This window comes from Saccoglossus kowalevskii, chromosome 3, assembly GCF_978046115.1.
Source record: "Saccoglossus kowalevskii chromosome 3, keSacKowa6.1, whole genome shotgun sequence".
Lineage (NCBI taxonomy): Eukaryota > Metazoa > Hemichordata > Enteropneusta > Harrimaniidae > Saccoglossus > Saccoglossus kowalevskii.
The window spans coordinates 25920411-25942317 of NC_140643.1; the positions used below are offsets into that span (position 1 = coordinate 25920411).

General features: G+C 36.3%; 1 protein-coding gene across 1 annotated transcript; it reads right to left on the bottom strand.

The window, feature by feature from the left end:
* Window positions 1-11944: 11944 nt before the first annotated feature.
* Window positions 11945-12847, bottom strand: LOC102809316 (uncharacterized). The gene has a single exon (XM_006811296.1). The coding sequence runs from the start codon at window positions 12845-12847 to the stop codon at window positions 11945-11947; it is 903 nt and encodes a 300-aa protein (XP_006811359.1).
* Window positions 12848-21907: the final 9060 nt, after the last annotated feature.

Consider the following 21907-nt stretch of genomic DNA (forward strand, 5'->3'; position numbering starts at 1 on the left):
GGTTGCGAAAGATGGAATGTCCCCCACCCATGTTATCTTGGTCGGCCTACCACGCCAGCCAACATAATGACCTAGTAATGTTAAAAACCATCTCATCAATGCTTCCACTTTTCAAAGAAGATTCCCATTCCGTAGCTTTGATGTGCCATAGCATGAAGTTATTAAAAAAAGTGACAGCTTTTCTCAACCCAGGACAGACACCTGTTATGACATATGATCAGCCGCTCTATGCCATCGCAAAGACAGTTCAATGGACATGGCCTGAGACGTTTGGAGAGAATAAGCTACTAGTAATGTTAGGTGGGTTACATATTGAAATGGCGTTTATTAGCCTGATCGGATCCTGGCTTAAAGACAGTGGGTGGATTCAAGCTCTAGAAGAAGCCAGAATTACAACAAGTGGAAGAGCTGCAGCAATACTGCAATGTAGTCATGTAAAAAGAAGTCGATATGCACATGAAGTTAGTGCTGCTGCACTATATTCACTACTTAAAGATGCTCATTCCCTTCACGAAGATGTAGATTTTGAAGTCTTCTACCAGCAGTCTAAAAACATTCCTCAGTTCAGATACTGGTCAACTGCGTTAGAATTGGAAATATTACTGCTCACATTTGTAAAATCACTCAGAGAAGGGAATTTTCAATTGTATATTGAAACACTTTGCCTGATGGGACCTTGGTTTTTTGCAATGGACAAGGTCAACTATTCTCGATGGCTTCCTGTTCACTTAAGGGACATGTTGAGTTTAAGCGAACATCATCCTGAAGTTTATCAACATTTTGTAGATGGGAAATTTGTAGTTCACAATTCAGAAAATAGGTTTTCAGGAATATCGATTGATCATGCCCACGAACAAAACAATAAGAAAGTGAAAGGGCAAGGTGGAATAATTGGCATCACAAGCAATGAGAATGCCATGCATCGCTGGCTCATCTCAGGTCCCCAAATATCTGCATTGACAGAGGCATTCAAGAGCAGCATTCCCAAAAAACAGGATGGAGAAGATGCAAAGAAGCACCATGAAGAAACAGCATCATTCCAAAAGAGATTTTCTGCAGATGTTTGTAACTTGCATAGCACAATAACTGAATTTGGGAATCCATTTTTAGAGGAGTCGACAGATTCATTGATTGTCTTACACACTGGGAATATACACCAAGGACTTGCAGTATCAAATCTAGGCAAGGTTGAAGAAGTGGGTCAAAAACAGTTTGAGGGATTCATCACTAAAAGGCTGCTTGAGAAGACGGACTCCTTGTCTGAGACTATCACGAGAAATAAATTGAGCATCTTCAACTCACCAAAAGGGCAAACAAAGCAACAAAAGCGCATGACATCTTTGAAGAATGACGTTTCATTGTTTTCCCGTCTCTTTATTGCATGTCAGAATAGGGATGGCAATATAGAAGAGTTTTTCCGGCATGAAAATCAGAGCACACCTCCGTCAATCTCACAAAACAGTGAATTGAGATCAGGCAACAAAGCAGAGCTGCTGAAACAGCTCGAGAGCATGGATTACTCGATTTCTAGCTGTGATCCTCCAGAAACAGAAGTGATAGTCCTTGATGGAGCAGCACTGATAAATGGATTGAAGCCAGAGACCAATATGACGTTTGAAGATTATGCCTCCAAGACAGTTCTTCCACGATTGAGAAAATTGTCAACCAATGCATTGAGAATCGATGTGATATTCGATGTCTACCTGGAGAGGTCACTAAAGAATTCTGCCAGAGTTCATCGTGGTCTGGGATCTCGTCGGCGTGTGAAAAGTAATTTACAAGTTCCTACGGATTGGAAGTCTTTTCTGCGCCATAGTGATAATAAGACTGAACTATTTTCGTACCTTGCACAGTTCATACACGAAAATCTGAGACTCGAAGAGAAGACCATCATAGTGACAATTGGGGAGAATGTGCTATGCTGGCCTCAAAGAGACACATCCCTGATCAACCCATGTAACCACGAGGAGGCTGACACCAGGATTTTTGTACATATAAAGGATGCTCAACAAGGACAGGGAATGAATCGCACAGTCATTCACACAGTTGATACTGATGTTGTAGTTCTCGGAGTCGCTGCTGTAGTAAGACTTAAAAACTTACAGCTGACAATTGCGTTTGGATCACGGCAATACTTTAGATACATCAATGTCAACAAGATAGCACAACTACTTGGTGAAGAAAACGCCCGTGCATTGCCAATGTTTCATTCATTTACCGGCTGTGATACAGTTTCCTTTTTTGCAGGGAAAGGAAAGAAATCTGCAATGAAAACCTGGAAAATTGCTACTAATGTCACACAGTCTTTCCTTTCTGTTATGCAAAATCCATCTGTGATAACTGATGAAGACATGGCTATTATAGAGCAATTTGTTGTATATCTATATGATCCCACAAGTGAATCATCATCTGTGAATACTGTTCGACTGGAGCTTTTTGCAAAAAAGAATCGAAGCATTGAAAATATTCCACCAACTAATGCTGCATTAATATACCACACCCATAGAGCTGCCTTGCAAGCCAATTGTTGGGAACAAATGTTGGAACCTGTCCAGTCATTGGTTAGCCCAGAACAATGCGGGTGGATTTACAATGAAGGTGTTTGGCAACCAAGGTGGACAGATTTACCCGAAGTTGCTGCTGCTCTTCGTATTCTAGTTAAATGTGGTTGTAAGAAAGGTTGCAAAAATCCTTGTAAGTGCAAAAAAGCAGGACTAGAATGCACCGCACTTTGCTTCTGTAGTGGTTACTGTAACTAGGATTCAGGGCGTCATAATATGAATATTTTAGTGGATACATTCATGTGTTAATTTCCAATCAAGCTGATCATTGAATGCTGATTGGAGAAGTTCGCACATTGTCTTATTTGGTAAACTGTGCTCAGTCATTCAAATGCATTTATATTTGTTCATTTTCATAGTTATGATTTTCAAAGCAAATTCGTCCTGGCGTTGCGTATCTAATGAAATTGTTCATTTAGATAAGAACTAATTATAGATAAATAAAGAAGACATTAAATAAAATTGGTATGATTATTTATTCTTTCTAAAGGTAGCTTATTGATGTTCAATGTACATTTAAAATACTGAAGATTGCCTAATTATTCTAGTATATTTTTTCCAGCCAATCAGCCAAATGACACTGTGCCACGGTCTGAATGTTCTTATTAAAGTTGTTAAAAATACTCCCGCTGCAATAATATTCAGTACACGAAACTTCCTAATAATAAACTTACCCATTGACTTCCCCAGATACTTTCCTAACATAACACAAGTAATACCATTGATGTACATATTTTTGTTGATTTGATTTATGGTCAACAAGCTGAGGAAAGTGCCAAGGAACAGTGCAAAGGTCGTAGGAAAGTTCCCAGATGATGAGTGGGTATAGTGATAGCAATACTTTTGTTTCGGAAGTAACAACATTTTGAACCCGTCTGCTGATTCTCTGTGATTAATCTCCAAGGTCAGATAAATATTTAACACTTTTTTGTCATTTTTGCTCACGTGAATGTTATTTTCAGTCATACATATGCGCCCTTGTGGGATATATGAAACTTCTTAGGGCTTCGGCAATTTTTTTCGATAGTATGACGTCATAATGACGTCATCAATGTGTTTTCTGAGGTGGCTCCAAATCTTAAATTGATCAGCATATAAAACTGTATATGTTTGCCAAGTGTCATGCTTTTAACACAAACTGAACAATTTCAGCACATATCCACTGGACTATGTCCAGAGGTTGCGTAAAGAAAGTAAGATTCGAAAAATGCATTTATGAATGGATTTATTTGACAATACTTTTTGATAAACATTTATAAATTCCAATAGCAATTGAATCCAACAGCGCCCAAAGACGTCATTTGAACAAATATTCTAATAAAAAAATATTGCTAAAACCTAGTGAAATATAAATGTGTATGCACTTCTACCGTGCATAAGATACTAGATTTTAGAATCAATTAAATTCTGTCTAAAATATCCGCATGTTTTTTTCAAGTAGTGTGAGTATGTGAAGGTGATTAACACGAAAGTAGAAGACTCGGAAGTGGTATGTAGAAACCTAAGAAATCTTTCAAATATGATGTGGTAATATTTTGGGACATTTTGAGACATATAGCAACAATGATGCTACTCATATCCAAACCAACGCGCACAGTCGTGATCAGAGTCATAGCTCATAAGTTCAAAAATCATTGATAATTTAATAAAATAAATTAATGTTTACCATAAGTCAATCTGATCAAAATCCGATGTAGATATGAGGCTCTAATTTTTAGCTCCGCTGTCGACAAAGTCATATTACTGATTGTCCGTTGTCGCCCGTCGTCATCGTCGTCAACTTTACAATTTCAACTTCTTCTTTGAAACCACAAGTCAGAATGTTTTCAAATTTGATATGCGAGTACCTTGAATGGTTCTTTCTCAGATTTGTTCATTTCATGTCAAAATCTAATTTTTTTTTTTTTGGTGAATATTTTTGTCATTTTTGGTAAAAGTGATGTTTTCAACTTCTTGTAAAAAACCGCAAGTCCGATTATTTTGATATTACATATATAGGTACTACATGTGGACCTCTCTCAGATTTGTTCATTTCATGATGATATCTTCAATTCTTTAATTTTGATGAATATTTTTGTAATTTTTGATAAAAAATGATATCAATTTCTTGTTAAAAACTGTTAAAAAAAGTCCAATTGTTTTGATATTATGCTGTACTTCCCCGAGTATATGCCCAGGGTCGTGAACATGTAAAATCGGGAAAATTAGGGGGTGGACTTATACTCGAGGACCACCTCAGAAAAGATAATTGTTTAGGGGGTTTAACATTGTAACCATCTTCCCAACCACGAAAAATTATCCAAATTACATTTTTCGTTCACAGCGCCAGTCTCGGAGAAATATTACATCTTTATGATTTCAACGACACTTTTCACAATGAAGAAACAAACATGTTCATAAACATTTTATTACAATACGGTTTACATACCGTCTGAATTTACCGTGCAAAAATAGGTAGGGTATGTGGGAAACAGTCGAAGGCAAGATCTTTATCATTATCTTAGTTGTGGAATGTTTTCGATCGTACGCAAACTCTCGATAAAAAGTAATTTCCGCCATGGTGTGTTTCATCGTGATTTGACCTGAACAACTTCCTTTGACCTAACAGTTCACGTCTTTCGTTAACCAATCAAAATGCTGTGTCGTACAGACGAAGTTTTCCGATTATTGACGAAGTCATTTTTTTCAACGCAATGCGGAAGTGAATTACCGCGATGTTAAAATGCGATCTGATTTCCACAAAAACCGGTGATTTTTTCCCTAAAGCTATTGAATCAAAAGGTAAACTGAAGGTGGAGGAAGTATTCAAACTATTCACGGTCGCCGACAAGTCATGTCGAAGAATAGTTTGCTCGTTCACATCCCATTCACGAAAGTCTCAATGGACGCGATAATTCGGAAAAGCAAAACGATGTTCAATAACCATGTTTCAAGACTTGACGATCACATTGTTGGTGTTTCTAAAACTACTGCAACTTCGGGGTTCATCCTGAGTAAATAACAGAATAGAAAAGGTGCGAACCATGTACCGTACGTTCGCCGGCCATGCACTCTGAAATTAATGCGAGTTTTCTCGTAAAAGTAGGAACCAAACTACCGTACCAATCACAATTATTATGCAATGAAATACACTTTTTACATGCATATTTGTAATAAATGTGTTGACGCCCGAGAAAAACACCCTGGGCCTATACTCGGGGATGTCCTCGACCTGTTAAATGTCTAAAAACATAGGGTGGGCTTATAATCGGGGAGGGGCTTATGCTCGGGAAAGTACGGTACATATATATACTACATATGGAACTCTCTCAAATTTGTTCATTTCGTGGTGATATCTTCAATTATCTAATTTTGATGATTTTTGGTGTAAAGTGATATTTTTGAATTCTTGTTGAAAACAGCAAGTCCGATTGCTTCGATACTATACATAGTTCTTTTCTTTAAGTGCAATGTGCATTGCTAACAGCGGAGCTATCTCACCCGACAGGCTGCTTGTTTTTATTATTTGTTTGTATATTCATAACCCTTTTTATTATATTTATTTGTATTTTAGTTTGAATATGTCGATTTTTTGTTTTTTCTTGCCGTTAATCAGTTCTTAGAAAATCGTGTTCCAGTTGCCTCTAACTACATCTGACTCAATGCCTATGCAAATCTCGTACAACAAGATTAGTTTTCATCGAGTTTTGTCGACCAATCATAGTGCGGCTTACAGAAATAGCTGTCTGACTTTGCACATGAGCCAGACTCATCGTTCCTGGTTATTTCAAGATGGCTGCAAGTAATGTTAGAACCGATGTAAAATCAATAAAGGATTCCGAATTTGAAGTGAGTTTTGTGAACAATCACGATTGATGTATGTAATTCATTTGAGATCATGTTAACGAGTCACATTCGACGCAATATAAGCCATACGTGCATGTTGTTTCTACTTTATACTGACACAGTCATCACGATCTAACTATTGCATTATGAGTTAATGTATTACAACCAGGCAATGTTTTTGTGAGTCTATGATGAGGCTATGACTTTCATGTCAGCAATTTTCGTATTTTTATTTATCCTTTCAACGACATCCCATACTTCCGTCTTAACCGGTTAACAGTTTTGTCTACATGCCGTGACTGTGACCTATATGCACGAACAAGTAAATGATTAGATTTGGAGTCCTAACTTGTACACGTTTAACTTCAAATGATAATTTCTGTGATCTTTTTTGTAGGGGTGAAAAACTAGATGACGGCCAAAAAAAGCAGGCGCAAGACACAACAAAGTGCATTCAAGGATTTTTTCTAGCATGTTGGGGAACTACGCTGTTTTACCTGATGCTACAGTCCTTGCACTGACCACAACTGCCTCAAAGTCTACAGTCCCAGTTGAAAGACAGCCTCATTACATTATTCCAGATTGCAAGACTATAAGCATTTGCCCAAATAGGGAACATTGAATTGTCAGTCGTAAAAACTCCCAGGGACAGTGTATCCATATTTTATTGGATCGTTGACAAACTAAGAGAAGAGAAATATACTTTTCCACAGACAATTATGTATTGTTCATTAGCTCTTTATCATTATTTCAAAGAGGAGTATTCCCGGTCATTTTTTATATGCGAATGTACTATAGGGAAACTGACAACACTGTAAAAGAAATAACTGTCCAACTAAAGTTTGAGATTAATATTCTGTCACACAGCTTTTGGCATAGGCATTTTTATCAAAACAACTCGTGTACTCCATTTAGATCCCCTTTTCGATATTGAAAGTTTTAGTACAGGGGTCGGGTCGGGTAGAGTTGAGTTGAGTTGTTAGAGATGATGAACCAACTCAGCAGTTTTATCATGTAAATTAAAAAAATAAAAAAAAAATAATAATAAATGTAACAATATGTAGGAGGGTTAACTTATTTGAAGAGTTCGCATCAAATAAAGACATCAGTAACATGAGGAGCAATAAACTACATCACCTAAATAAGTGACATCTTGGTTAATGTCTTAAAACATAACATATATTTACAGATATATTAAGCCATTAATTTATTTTCCAGCAGTTTTTATGAGCATAGCATGTTGATCTGCTTAAATAAACCTTGTTCTCTCAATTGTTTTTTTTAAGTATCAAATAATAGTTATTTCTCAAAGAAAATCACTCATCTTCAAAAATCACTAATTTACTGAAATACCATCTTGAATTTTCAAGGTGAATATTCCGGCGAAGCACTCCACTATAACCTTGAAGTATTTCACTAGGACTATGCGTATGTGACAATGCCCTCACAGTTTAGAATCAGTTTAACAGCCAATCATATAACTTCGTTCTTCAACGCGCTTGGCAAAGCTATCAAAATCTTCGAGGCGGAGTTAAGTCACTAAACGCTCCACGTTGCTATTTAAGACGCGCACCACTCTACCATGTATTTATATAGACTCTGCGCGAGCTGCTGTGCACTGATCAAAAAGCGAAAATCGAGAAAACAGCACAAACTTAACTTTGAAGAAATCCAACCAAATTTAAATGTTAATGTTGCATATGTAGGGGGTGACAACAACCATCCCAAAATACCGTTTTCTGAGAATTTATTGGCCTTTGTTTCACCATGATGGTTGCCAGGCGGTGAAAATGCCTGACCCAAGAATAAATGTCGCTGAGCACAGCTAAAGCTGTGTTGGCTTGGATGTCGAGGCGATACAGCGACAATATCCATACATCATGCAACTCACTTATATTCAGACCAAAGCTATTCAAGCTTTTACTTAATAATAGTGGTAATAGTGTTGTCACCACTGTTGACTACTATAGAAGAGTAGGTGTTACACCCCAAAGCTCGTGATATCACTGCAACACATATCGGCAGTAATGAAGCCGAAAACATCAGAAATGCAGAGCTCCGAGCGCTTTCTGGCAGTCTTTGTAACAAAGCTTTCTATTGGTCGGTAAACTTTCTATCGCGCAACCACGTGACATACACGGTTATGAATGGTATTACCGCACGGTGTTGTAGAGGGAAGAATGTCCGAACGGAGCAACACCGTGCAGGCGGACGATGCTGAAATACTATTTGTCAGCTATTCATTACAGTTTTAGAATTTTAATAAGTTAATTGTGATGATACTGTTTATCAAAAGAGCACAACTATTCCAAAATGCATGTTGAGAATCTTAGTTAAATAACAAATTGATGGATACTAAAGATACCTGGTGGGTCTTTTCTTTGTGTGACCAAATATGTAAACTAAGACATTTTGCATCAAAAACACTGACTAAAAATAGATGGAATCAATTCTGATCACACATAGACAAGAACAATGAAGTCATTAATAATTATAAACAAGCAGCCTGTCGGCTGAGATAGCTCCGTTAGCAAAGCACATTTCAATTAAAGAACTGAAAATATCATTATAGTATCAAAGCAATCGGACTTGTTGTTTTCAACAAGAATTCAAAAATACAACTTTTTACAAAAAATTACAAAAAATATTCATTAAAATTAGACAATTGAAGATATCATCATCAAATGAACAAATCTGAGAGTTGTTTTTATGTCTCAGTATTCTGTAGTGTCCCACGTAATAACAAGTAAATAATAACGACGTTATATTGCAAATTTAAAAACTTGTGGTGATCATGCTGCTACATCGTACTTGTGTTAAGTATCTTTTTTTGCATAGAAGTACAGTGAAGGGAATTACATGCTGCAATTGATCACACATTTCCTGCATAACGCATTTATTGAAGTAACCATGCAATCACACAGTTCGTCAATCTGGCACATATTTTGGTACAAGATCTTAGAAGTTAAAATGAAATAATTATCCATCAGATAAGGCTACAAGACAAGGCTAAAACCTGAGGGTTTTAGAATATTCTGACCAGGGTCTGAGACATTGCGAAAATATAGAATTTGACGGTATGCAAGAGACAAACAATTCAAACAATGAATGGTGTGATATCTTTGAAATAAATCGGTGACGCCAATTGGACGATCAAATCGAAATCATGTTGTCAAGACCTTGTTTGCATTCATAAGAAATCAAAAATTTGGACTGTGAAATCTTAACACGCTACCAGATATAATGATGAATGTCAATTATAACCTGTACCGTGTATCACATATGTATGTCAACGTCTCCACATTGATAGTTGACTCACGTAAACACATAGTGTTACATTGGTAATATGGGTGATATACAACAGCTAAATGAAATCACCAAATTAACATGTTCCCATTAAGACACAATACACCACAATTATCTCAGAATTGAAATTAGGAATAGTAAGCAAAAATAAGCAGTCACTGTATACAATCATGAATAAAAACACATTCATCTCATTAAACTGAACCAATAAATACAGAACTGCCGATTTAGTATGCAAATTACGTAATTAATTTGCAAGGGGTTTCAAACAGAAGCTAATGGAGTCTGGGCATTATCGTAGAGCATCTATGTACCAAGTTTCATTAAATTGTGTTTATTAGTTAACAAGTAACAAATGAAAATGCTCAAAATTGGCTAATTAATATGCAAATTTAAAGGAAATCATTATATGCACAGATTTCAATGAACATCTAATCATACCATGCATTATCTAATGGGATCTATGTGCCAAGTTTTATTGGAATCTGCTGAATAGTACATGAGAAAAAAGGGAAACTGCTTAAAATTAGCTAATTATTATGCAAATTAGGTGCGCATAATCCCAGAACATCCTTGATTCATTGATATATGTTTAATAGTACAGGAGAGAATGTGAGAAGACTCAAACTTAGTTAATAACATGCAAATTAGATCACTAATATGCATGGATTTCAACCAAAAAAAATAAAATCTGCGCATTATCACAGAGCATCTAAGTAACAAGTTTCATGCCTAAAATTGGCTAATTAATATGCAAGGTGTTTTTTGAGATATCAGTGCAACAGACAATAATACGTCTATACACAGGCCACCATGTTTTTATACACATTGATATCTGTCAAAATGTGCCAATCCGCTCATACCCATGACAAAGGGAACATAAATAAAAACAGCTCATGATATTACAATGCAGTCAACCCTCACATTATATCCATTCATTACACAGAAAACCAATGACCTCTGTTACACTTATAGATTGTCAGAAGGTAAACTATTTGAATAGTCGCACTCATACATTACGGCCCACGTATTTCCTATAATTTATAAGGGGTGACTCACAGGATGAAAACAAAAGGACTCATCATGGACACTTATAAAATATAGAGGGCATATTCGTAATAATAACTCCTATATATCATGTAGGCCATTCGTTGTACTAGTTCCTTAATTGTCGCTTTTGGCACTATGCGTTTGTTATCCACACGTTTCTCCAGAAACGTTAAGTTTCTTTTTGGAATCTGTTCATGTTTTCTGGTTAATTAAGTGGTTTCAAACCATACTGAAACTATTTAAATAGTCGGACTTATTCATTACGACCCACGTATTTCCTATAATTCTTAATGGGTGAGTTGCAGGACGAAAACGAAAGGACACATCATGGACGCTAATAAAATATAGAGGGCATCATACGAATAAATGTGCCATATTCGTAATAATAACTCCTATATATCATGTTGGCCACTCGTGCACTCGTTGTAGTAGTTCGTTAATTGTCGCTTTTGTTCATACTATGTGTTCGTTATCCAGTTACCAACATTTTTCTCCTGAATCGTTAAGTTTCTTTGTTGGAATTTAATGTTGGTTAATTAAGCGGTTTCAAACCAAAGTTAATGATAAACGTGCCTGTTTTAGAAGGTGCTGGAAAACGTTTCACTAAATTATGAATTTCACCGCTTCTCTGTATTCATTGTATCAGTCCATCACATCCTTAGTAATTGGTTATGTATGGGCTATATTTTTGGCAACTGATATTTCAGCAGTAAGAATACTAATAATACACGATCGCGATATTGCAATATGTTCAACACTTTATTGAACTAACATTTATGTCTTCAACAGAGAAACGGATGGTAAGAGCTCAATAAATATTTGAAGTTAGTCTAGTCAATTGCAGCTTTTCAAGGCTGGTACATCATTCTGTTGTTTCTCAACCCTGGTCCCTAACAATGTGTACCAAGTTGGATTCAATCCTGCATAGTGTTAAATTAAACCCGAGTCCAACTAAATAAAAACGTTATGTATTTTGAAGGGAATATCGCATTATTAGATTTGAATATTAGGAGAAATTTTATTATGATAAATACAATACTAGTAGAGCAACTTAAGTTCACAACCTCTATAATAAAATGAATACTTGATTTACGCCAACCATTCCCGTATATTGGAATGATATTAGCTTTATGTCACAAAACAGTTGTAAACAGTTGTTTTAATAACAACATTTAGAAGTAATACTCCCTAGATTTGATAAGTTACTTGTTTGTTGAGTGTTTATATTCAGATGCCCAAATTTCAACCGCATTCTTTATATCCAGCTCCGAAAGCTGAGGACATATCTTGGAGATGCAGCTTATGATACTTTCATTTGATTCCAGTCGTTCCACTTCGTGTAGTTTGTTGTCATCGCCTTCTTCTAAGTGTAAGTTGTCCCTTACCACCGTGCATTTACCATTCTTAAATGAAACTAATACAATGCTAATCAGAAAGGGGCTTGCGTCAGGAACCGTGTAAATCAGATTCATAGTAGAATCAAACTGGCAATACTCAACAGGAGTGACGCTGAATTCGTAAAACTTCACCCATCGCGTCTCAAATTGATCGTAGACAGAGTAACTGTCTAACCTCAACAGGTTTTTTGACTGGCGAAGATGTTGCCTTTCTATAACTCCTTGATTTCTAACCAGCTTAAATTTCATAAATGAGAATTCATATATTGGGGATTCGTCGTTGAAATCCAACGGAATGGCTTCAAATGTTGGATAACCACATCCCACGTCCACTAAATATTTATCACCTTCGTGCAATACATTGCTCGCAATGCACAACACATGGCTGTCAGGATCGATTATTGTTGCTGACACATATTCGATATCGAAGCCTATAGCTTCTAACACATTCTTTAAAATCGCATTATTAACTATACACAAACCGCCAACAAGTGAAATACCATCCCGTTTTATCTCATCCATTGTTGGGGCTTTTCTATCTTTTTCAGGCAAACACAATAATGTGATATTTTGAAACGGAACTTGATACATCACAGCTCGTATTATGTTGTTCAATAATACTAGTCTGTTTTTGTCAAACTGTCTTAGAGGTTCTTTTATCTTCAGCTTATCCGTGATGAATTCAGTGGCTTCTTCTTTGGTAAACATCCTCTGTGAAATAGAAAACTAAAGATCAATACATTGATGAGAATGCATGAATGCAATATATACCACGTTATTAATCTAAATTTATATGCAGTTTGCTACCATTAAAACTGATCTTCAGATTACTTTAGTTTAAGAGTATATAGTTTTATTTATGTTGTTGTTGACAACCGGCTCAATAATTACCACTATTCATCAATTGAAGGGAATGATTATTTTATTCATATTATAACATTTATTGATTTTTTTTATTTTGGTCACTGTGACATGACACACTTTACAAGGTCGTGAACTAGTAGACAGAGTACAATGATTGTCCCAGGGCATTAGCCAAGCGGCTAAGCCCAGAGAGCAAACAAGTTTTACAGTACTTCCCGATAAAAAGTCTAAGTAAGAAGGTATATTTAATAAGTAAGGTCATATAAGGTAAATCACGTGATCCAACTTGACACGTCACGTGATTCAAAACGTATCCTATGATAGGACAGTGATTCAATACACCTGTATTGGATTCACGACAATACATTGGATAATAGTACAATAGTGATTTGAACACTCTACAGGCTGATTTGTCACATGTTATAATGTTTTACGAATTATAATAATAAAGCACTGCCCATATACCAAATACATGCTGAAAGCGACAATGATATTGTTTTAGAAACCACGGTTGTTTATAGCAACGTAAAGAAACACTTGACATTGTTTCGATACAAGCGTCACTCGTGATAATTCTCACATGGCCCATGATGGGTGCTCGTACAAGTGATATGACACCATTGTGACGTATTCATGTTTGGCTGATTGCGAATCAAAAGCTTTATTAAAACTGGTCGAAGCTTCCACCCTTGGCTCTATTGATTTGTATAATTAGTAAAGGTTATTGTTAAGCGGAACATGCTATTTACCTAAATGGGCGGTGACAGTCAACTATAATGATTACGAATGCTTTTTTGTTCCCTTACTTTTATGTAGTTATTTTTCCTTTACTAATATCTGATTTGTAACCCGTGTCATCCCCTCCGGGGGATGTTGTGTGTTAATAAATAAATAAATACATTTAGTTGACCCCGTGCTTGACAAATATTTAAATTATGACATAGTGTCTGTATTCATTCAGCCCTAAACCGACCTACACTATAATAAATGCTTTACTGCGTTCCTACGTTTTGTCACCAGCTCATGGAGCTTTCTGTAAATTTTACGTATATCACATTTTGTCGCGTGGCATTTACTTTTATAAAGTTAAAATCGGGTATTAACTTATTCTCCGTGTTCTTAAAATATGATGTCACACATCCATGTACGGTGGTAGAATGCACAGCGACGCAACACCTATACCAGTGCAACAGAGTAAATACGACAAAATTAGTGAAAAATCAAATTACGGGCGCGCCGCAAAAAATTTCTGTTGTCAGACAAAACCCTTCAAGTTATTGCGAGTTGTGAGTACTTTCAATGGCCAATCACAATTCTATTCACCCATGGAGGTCAAATTGTTAGGTGGACTACATAACTAGCTGGAAGATCACAATTCTGCTAGGTGACAAGAAGCACTACCAAATAACGACAATATATGGTTTTCACCTTTGACCCAAAGTGCCCATTACCGACTAAATCAACCGATGATATCTCAGCAAAAATACCATTTTTCATTCTCTTCACTATATCACCGACAATGGAACCAACCAACTGAACTGTACCGAGTCGATCAAAGGTTTAACATAAAACTTCCAATTTAGGTCAACCGACACAGTCAACTCTGCGTGAGTGTACACAGAATAGGTTTCTAAATTTTGAGACTGGGACTTTTTAAAGTGATTGACCGAAGTCAAGTTTGTTTCTTCAACTTATATAGTTCAAATCCCCAAACTGATCTAACATAAAAAGTATTGTCATCACGACTACAAAATAGACCGAATATTACCACACTCACTCACCAACAATTTTCTTCTGTTATAAACACAGAGAAAAAAAATATCTATTTTCGAAATGTTTTCTGTAATCGCTTACAGAAAATAACGGTAGCGTAACGTATATATATATATGTCGAACCGATCATGGGTGGATTTTTGTAGAACTTACCTAGTTTGATTGACTACTTGCTGTGATCTGGAACGTAGAACTTAACGATTTTATGCGGGTAACACTGACGGTATACGAAGAAGACTCGGGCGGATGAACACTTGAAGTATTTGGTGTCAATAAACTGAAAACAGGAGATGTCTGATATAGAGTCGAGAAGTTAATAGGACCCTTCTCTACAGAAAGAGAATATCAAAGACCGTCGCCGAGCGATACTCCACAAGCCAATATAAACGTTTAGCTTCAAAATACTTGCTGTATATCATAATTGATGTAAATTTATTCTATATACATTTGAATACCGGGAGTTACGATGAATGTAGTTGAGCCGAGTGCTGCACTTAAAGTGGTACTCCTGGTTGCATGAGGAATGGAATAGTTCAATGGACACCGACAGTGCTTGCAACGGCCTAAACTCACTTCATCGCCCAATAATGTGTACGTGTAGTGGGAAATGGCTGTCCGGGGCAAGTTTTTGTTTTACAACTCTCGGATTTTGAACTTGTGAACTGTGTTGACCTCTGTACGGACAATACCGGTACTGTGTGCCATTGTACGGCTGTCCTTTGATGCCCTATATGTAATACGTTCAATGGACGTTACTGTGCGCGGAATTGTAACCTAGATCTTACACACAGTACAGTACATTAAAGTGCCTGTGAAATGGCTGCTATTTTCACGCCTAAAATTATCCATTGATACATAAATATTATTAATTTGTATGTTTCTTAGCATGAATTATTTTTTGAAGTGAAAAAATGTGTTTTAAACTCAATCTACGGCAACTTTATTTTTGTGTATTTTAAAACGAGGCTACTCATTAGCTTCTTATTTGCATACAGAAATTCCCCTTGTGACGTCAGAAGGGGAAGTCGCATGGCAGCTTGCATTGCCGATACGTGTAAATAAGGCAAATTTCTTCTGCAGTTTTCTCGTCTTTGACTAAATTTTCACTTATGTACTTTTTCCTCGAGAAATAATGGACCATAATGAACACATAGTATCAATTTTTGTTGCATGGGGTTGAGTTAGATGCGAAATATGTCCGTTCTGGTGTAGCTGGTCACCGTGATCATCAGCGGCGCACGTTTGTACACAGTCGCTGGACAAAACAGAATTTGACGTCGGAATTATCTCGTTATTTAGCAGGTTACTGGGCACGTCACTAAACTGTTTTATTTCATCGATCGTCTGAGTAAAACTTTTAAAATTAAAATAAAAGAGAACATATTTTGACATTCTAAACATTAGACTATAGTGATCACTTTAAAATAATTAAAAAAAAACGACAAATCACAGTTACTAAATAAATGACAGCCGCGTGGAAATAAATTGAAATTTTGTTGAAATAGGTGAACGCGTCGGGTCACGACGAGGGCAAGTGCGTTACAGTCTGTAAAAGCGGCGTTTAATTGGATAACAAAAATAATCGAGATCGACACACCTACAGATAAATTCAGAGTGGATTCGAGTTAGCGTGATCCATGGCGTGATTGTCATAATTATAACATCATATTAAAACTTTATTTGGTGGAAACACATTGACCAAGCCCGGATTCTTATTTCATAAATTATTACGCAGATCAAGCTGCAAGCATGGAGATAAAAAAAAGAACAGAGGTGTGAATTCGACATTCAACACCAATCACCAAACAATTCAGAAACTTTTAGCCTTCGAAAATGAAAACAATTAGCAGTGTGTAAGGGCTGTGTAATTTCCAGTGTGTCCGACGCTTCGTTTTCGTGTCACTGTCAAAATTATTGCTACCTTTTACTTAACAGGAACTAAATGGTCTCTATAAAACGATAATCGGGATCGCAAAAAAGTCAACTCATTTGAAACACTTGCCGGACGTCCCTCTCTCTTCTGAAATCCGCCTCGGTGATCATGGTCCGGAATCTATTTCTTTCAAAAGTGTTGCGCCAGGTTTATGTTGTCGGCGTTTCTCTTTAAACCTAGTTGTTTTTTTCATGGACGAGGACAGTTTTTCCACAAAAAAAAAAGGAATCTGAGGTTAAGTGGCTTTCGTCCACTGATGTCGCACCTTCGGATCGATTAGAAACGTGTGAATACTTACACTATGACTATACGTTTCACTGCAACTGCCCACAACACAACAACTAAAAACTCTCTCTCAAAAAAAAAAGAAAATAGACAAAAAAAGAAGAAAAACGCCGACTGAAAAATGTATATCGTTTTAAAGTATACTGCATGACCAGTGTTATTACAGCTCAGGGGTATGACTTCCTCTCACATTTTGGCATTTGGTGGCGCACTTTCGGCGAAAGTCGGAAATCCGGAAACAGTCGACCGTTTCAGGATAGGTGGGCGTGGCTACAACACGAGAAATATCCCAAATTTACTTGGATACGAGTAATCATTTTCAGCAAAAAAATCAATATCTGCCCATTTCAGTGGGACACAGATCTAAAATGGGAAACGTGAGGGTGGGCATTGCACAGGCACTTTAATGATATATGCTACGCGTGTGTATTTTACCGGACCCTGGTAATCCACTAAGCAGAAATAAACAATTCTACCATGGCACGCGACGCCCTGATTTCAGAATTTCAAAACGCGAAGCGTTTATTCCCCGAGTTTGGCCAGTAACTTGGACTTGGTGGTACAGATAAACATGTTTTGATTTTTCAGATTATCAACTTTATAGAGTACATATATTAGGTTTTACACTACTTTGTATGTAATGATGACGAGTAAAACAAATCAATGGAGTTGTCTTTTCTTGAGTCTACCTTCAAGCTGTAATTACCTGTGACTGTTGGATGTTGTGCTAAAGCTGTGACACTGCTTGCATTTGCAAAGAAACTCGTTGTTCATGTATGATACTGCCTTGGACATACACGGAACACCTTGCCTGTTATGAAAAAAACTGCACGAGCTCACTCATGTAAATTATTATTGTTTTCTTTTATGTTATTTACGAGTTTATGTGTATTTTAAATTATAGATATTTCTGTTGTGTGAATCATTCAGCTGTTACTAAATTTTCTTTTAAGTTGACAAGTATCGACTGAATGAACAAAGTCGCAAGAAAATGTGCTTGTTCTTGGTTGATGATGCTTCACTAAAAATCAAAGTTGTTAACACACCTTGCCAGGCGGTAGCAGGTTGCATCACCTCTACGTACTATGGGATTTTCCACTCGATTCTACAGCGTACTGCCGGAAATCCTACTTCTCCTAGAGTCCTACCGTGTGAAGGTATATAGTAAGTCTCTGCATTATACCTGTGAGAGATACGTCTTTTTAAACTGGTTTTTAGAAGAAAACTAACTCGCCGTACAGCTTAGCATGGCTAAGCTAGCTTGGTTACTTCATTAATAATTCACTAGCATTAACACCTTGATTGCGTAATCAACTATTATCGGAACATGCCTAAATGTGTTGACTGCGGTAAAATAAAGAATGTCACACTCACGGATGGGGCTAATCTGCACTGGCTCGGAAGGTTGTAAATGATTAGCTAGTTTGAATTTGCATAACAATACTGACAAGGAACGTGCATTCAACGCCACAAGTTTTTTTGTTTTTTTAGCCAATCAGAATTCATCTTCCGAGCCAGTGCAGATCAGCCGGACGGATGATGATATACCATTGTGTACAAAATGTGAAAGTATCCGACTGGAGAGTCTGGAGACAGTTCATGGAGAAAAACAACCCTCCTTAGGTAAAATTATGAAGGAATTGTCTTGTATTAGCAAGGTTATTGCTGAATTAAAATCAGGACAAGAGGGCGTAGTTAAATCTGTAACATTCATGAGTGACAAATTTGAAGAAATGGCGAGAGAAATTGCGCTACTCAAGAAGGCGATTGGTGAGCTAAACCAAGAGAATCACCGACTACGGAGTCAAGTTAATACTATAGAAAAGGATCTCAATGAACTGAATCAGTACCATCGCAGGATTAATTTGGAGATTACTGGCATCCCAGAAACACGTGATGACGAAAACACCGAAAACATAGTACTCAATGTTCTAAAGAAAATCGATCCCGAAACTACTGAGCACGATATCGATGTTACACATCGTATTGGTAAACGTGAAGATTCACAGCGGAACGATCGACCAAGACGTATCATCGTACGGTTCACCACCAGAAAGAAAAGAAATGTAATGACGGAAGACGTAAACTGAAAAATATTACCACGAGAAATATCGGATTTGATGTTAACAACCCAATATTCGTAAACGAAAACCTGCACCATAGCACACGACAACTACTCGGGAAAGCGAATGCAGCCAGAAAGAGAGCTAAATATAAGTATTTGTGGACAAACGACTGCCGTATATTTGTAAGAAAGGACAGTGGTTTGAGACCTATAAATATCATTAATGAGGCTGACCTCTCAAAAATACGGTAATTTCTTATATGCATTATCTAATAGTCAAACACGTAAAATGATTCTCATAACATGGATCACACATTATTAGATGACGATTTACACGTCTCACACAATGTTGTAAACGACTCGTTTTCCCCCTCTGAATTTAATGAAAAATTTAATTCAGATTCCAATAGTTTGTTCAGTGTTTCTCACATAAACATCCGTTCACTTAACAAAAATATTGACAATTTCAAACTGCTTTACGGAACTTGCCTTAATCTACAATTTAAAATATTTGGAATATCAGAAATCTGGCAGTTTAATAATCCCCAACTGTTTCATATCCCATCATATACATTTGAAAATAACATTAGAAATAATGGAAGGGGAGGGGGTGTGGGTGCATATATACACAATTCTATTGATTATCGACTTCTAAACTATAATGTAAACCACGCTGAGAGTTTGTGGATAGAAATTAAGTCTGGTAAAAAGAAAATAGTTGTTGGTGTTATATACAGAAAGCCGGGTACAGATATTACAGAGTTTGAGAACAGTTTAGTTTGCGTAATGTGTAAAATTAAAATTGATAAATATTCCTGTGTATTGACAGGTGATTTCAACATTGATGTCTCAAAACATAACATCCATTCTGATAATTTCTTAGCAACCCTCGAAAGTTTTAATTTATACCAACTTATTAGTGTTCCAACTCGTGTTGCAGTACTATTATTGACCACATATATTCCAATATTAATACATGTTGCACACATGTAGGTACCATTACAACTGATGTAACTGACCACTTCCCAATTTATGCTATTTTTGAAAATGTACTTTCTGTTAATAAGTCACACAGTACAAAAAAATATTACAGAGAATTTAAAAACTACAAGTCAAACAACTTTAAAAACGATTTGTCTATTCAATTTTGGGACAGGGTCTACAGACAACAGGGTGTTAACCTGGCATACAACACATTCTACACCAGTTTTAATGAGATATGTAATAAACATGCACCCGTTGTGAGTGCAAATGTAAAGTGTAACAATTTGAAGAATGCAAAGCCTTGGATTACATCAGCAATTAAAAAGTCAATTAAGAAAAAACATACACTGTACCTCAAAGTTTTAAATAGTAATCACGCCTCTCATGAATTTGCCACCTATAAAATATATCGCAACATGCTTACCAGTGTATTAAGAAAAGCAGAGAAATTATTATTCGGATCTATTTACTAAGTATCATAATAATTCTGGTAAAACTTGGGAAATTATCAATGACTTACTTGGTTCCACTGAAAACATAAAACAAACTTTACCAAAAGAACTAAAAATTAATGTTGATAACACCGATAAAATACTATCCAATCCCACTGACATTGCAGAAGCCTTCATTAACTACTTTGTTAATATTGGACCCAACCTTGCCTCAAATATTACCAATCCCCCAAACAATTTCGATCACTATCTTAATGACCCCAATGTGAATTCATTCTTCCTTGCACCAACCACAGAACAGGAGGTAGCTTTGACATTAAGTCATCTTGATCAGAACAAATCGTCAGGCTATGACTGTTTACCGGCACGACTTCTTGTAGATGGAGCTGATATCATTTGTAAACCGCTTTGTTTTATTTTTAGTTTATCATTTTTACAGGGACATTTTCCAAATGCATTAAAAATGGCAAAGGTAACGCCCATCTACAAAAAAGGCCCAAACAATATCCCTGGAAACTATAGGCCAATCTCAGTGTTACCCCTTATTAGCAAGGTTCTAGAAAAAATAGTTAACAAACAACTACTGCATTATTTGGAGAAAGAGAAAATTCTTTACAAGCATCAATACGGGTTTCGTAATAAATTCAGCACTAAGCTTTCCCTAATCAATTTAATAAACACACTACTCCTTCAAATTGATGAGGGCAAGCCAACTATTGGAATATTTATCGATTTTACAAAAGCTTTTGATACTATTAATCATACAATTTTGCTGGGAAAAATGGGTCATTATGGTATACGCGGGCTTCCAAATAAGTGGTTTAAAAGTTATCTAGAAGATAGATCACAATTCATTTTTTTCAAATGGTATTTCATCTGGGCAACTTCTTATATCATGTGGTGTACCACAAGGTTCAGTACTTGACCCTACCTTATTTCTTTTATACATTAATGATTTCCCAAACTCTACAATTTTTTTAACTTTAGGCTCTTTGCTGATGACTCCAATTTGTTTCATTCTTTTTCACCAGGGACAGATATTGATTTGCGTATTATTAACAAACATTTAAACAGTGTTGTACACTGGTGTGATGCAAATAAGTTGACTATCAATTGTTCAAAAACAAAATATATGATCATCAGTGGTAGGCGTATGTGTGTGACAGTAAGAGGTGCCCTGTCCATAAAAAAAAACGAAGTATATGAGACTGAATCAGCAACTTTCGTAGGGGTGGAAATTGATAAATATCTGACCTGGGATAATCACATTTCAAAGATCAATAAAACTATTAGGAAAAAGACGGGTATTCTTTTAAAATTAAGACATTATGTCCCACGGCATATTCTCCTTTTGTTATACAAAACGTTGATTCAGCCTCATATCACCTATGGTTTAGAAGTTTGGGGTAGTA

Bases quoted from the DNA above. Each gene is read 5' to 3' on its own strand.
- LOC102809316 (XM_006811296.1), bottom strand. From the start codon at position 12,847: ATGTTTACCAAAGAAGAAGCCACTGAATTCATCACGGATAAGCTGAAG.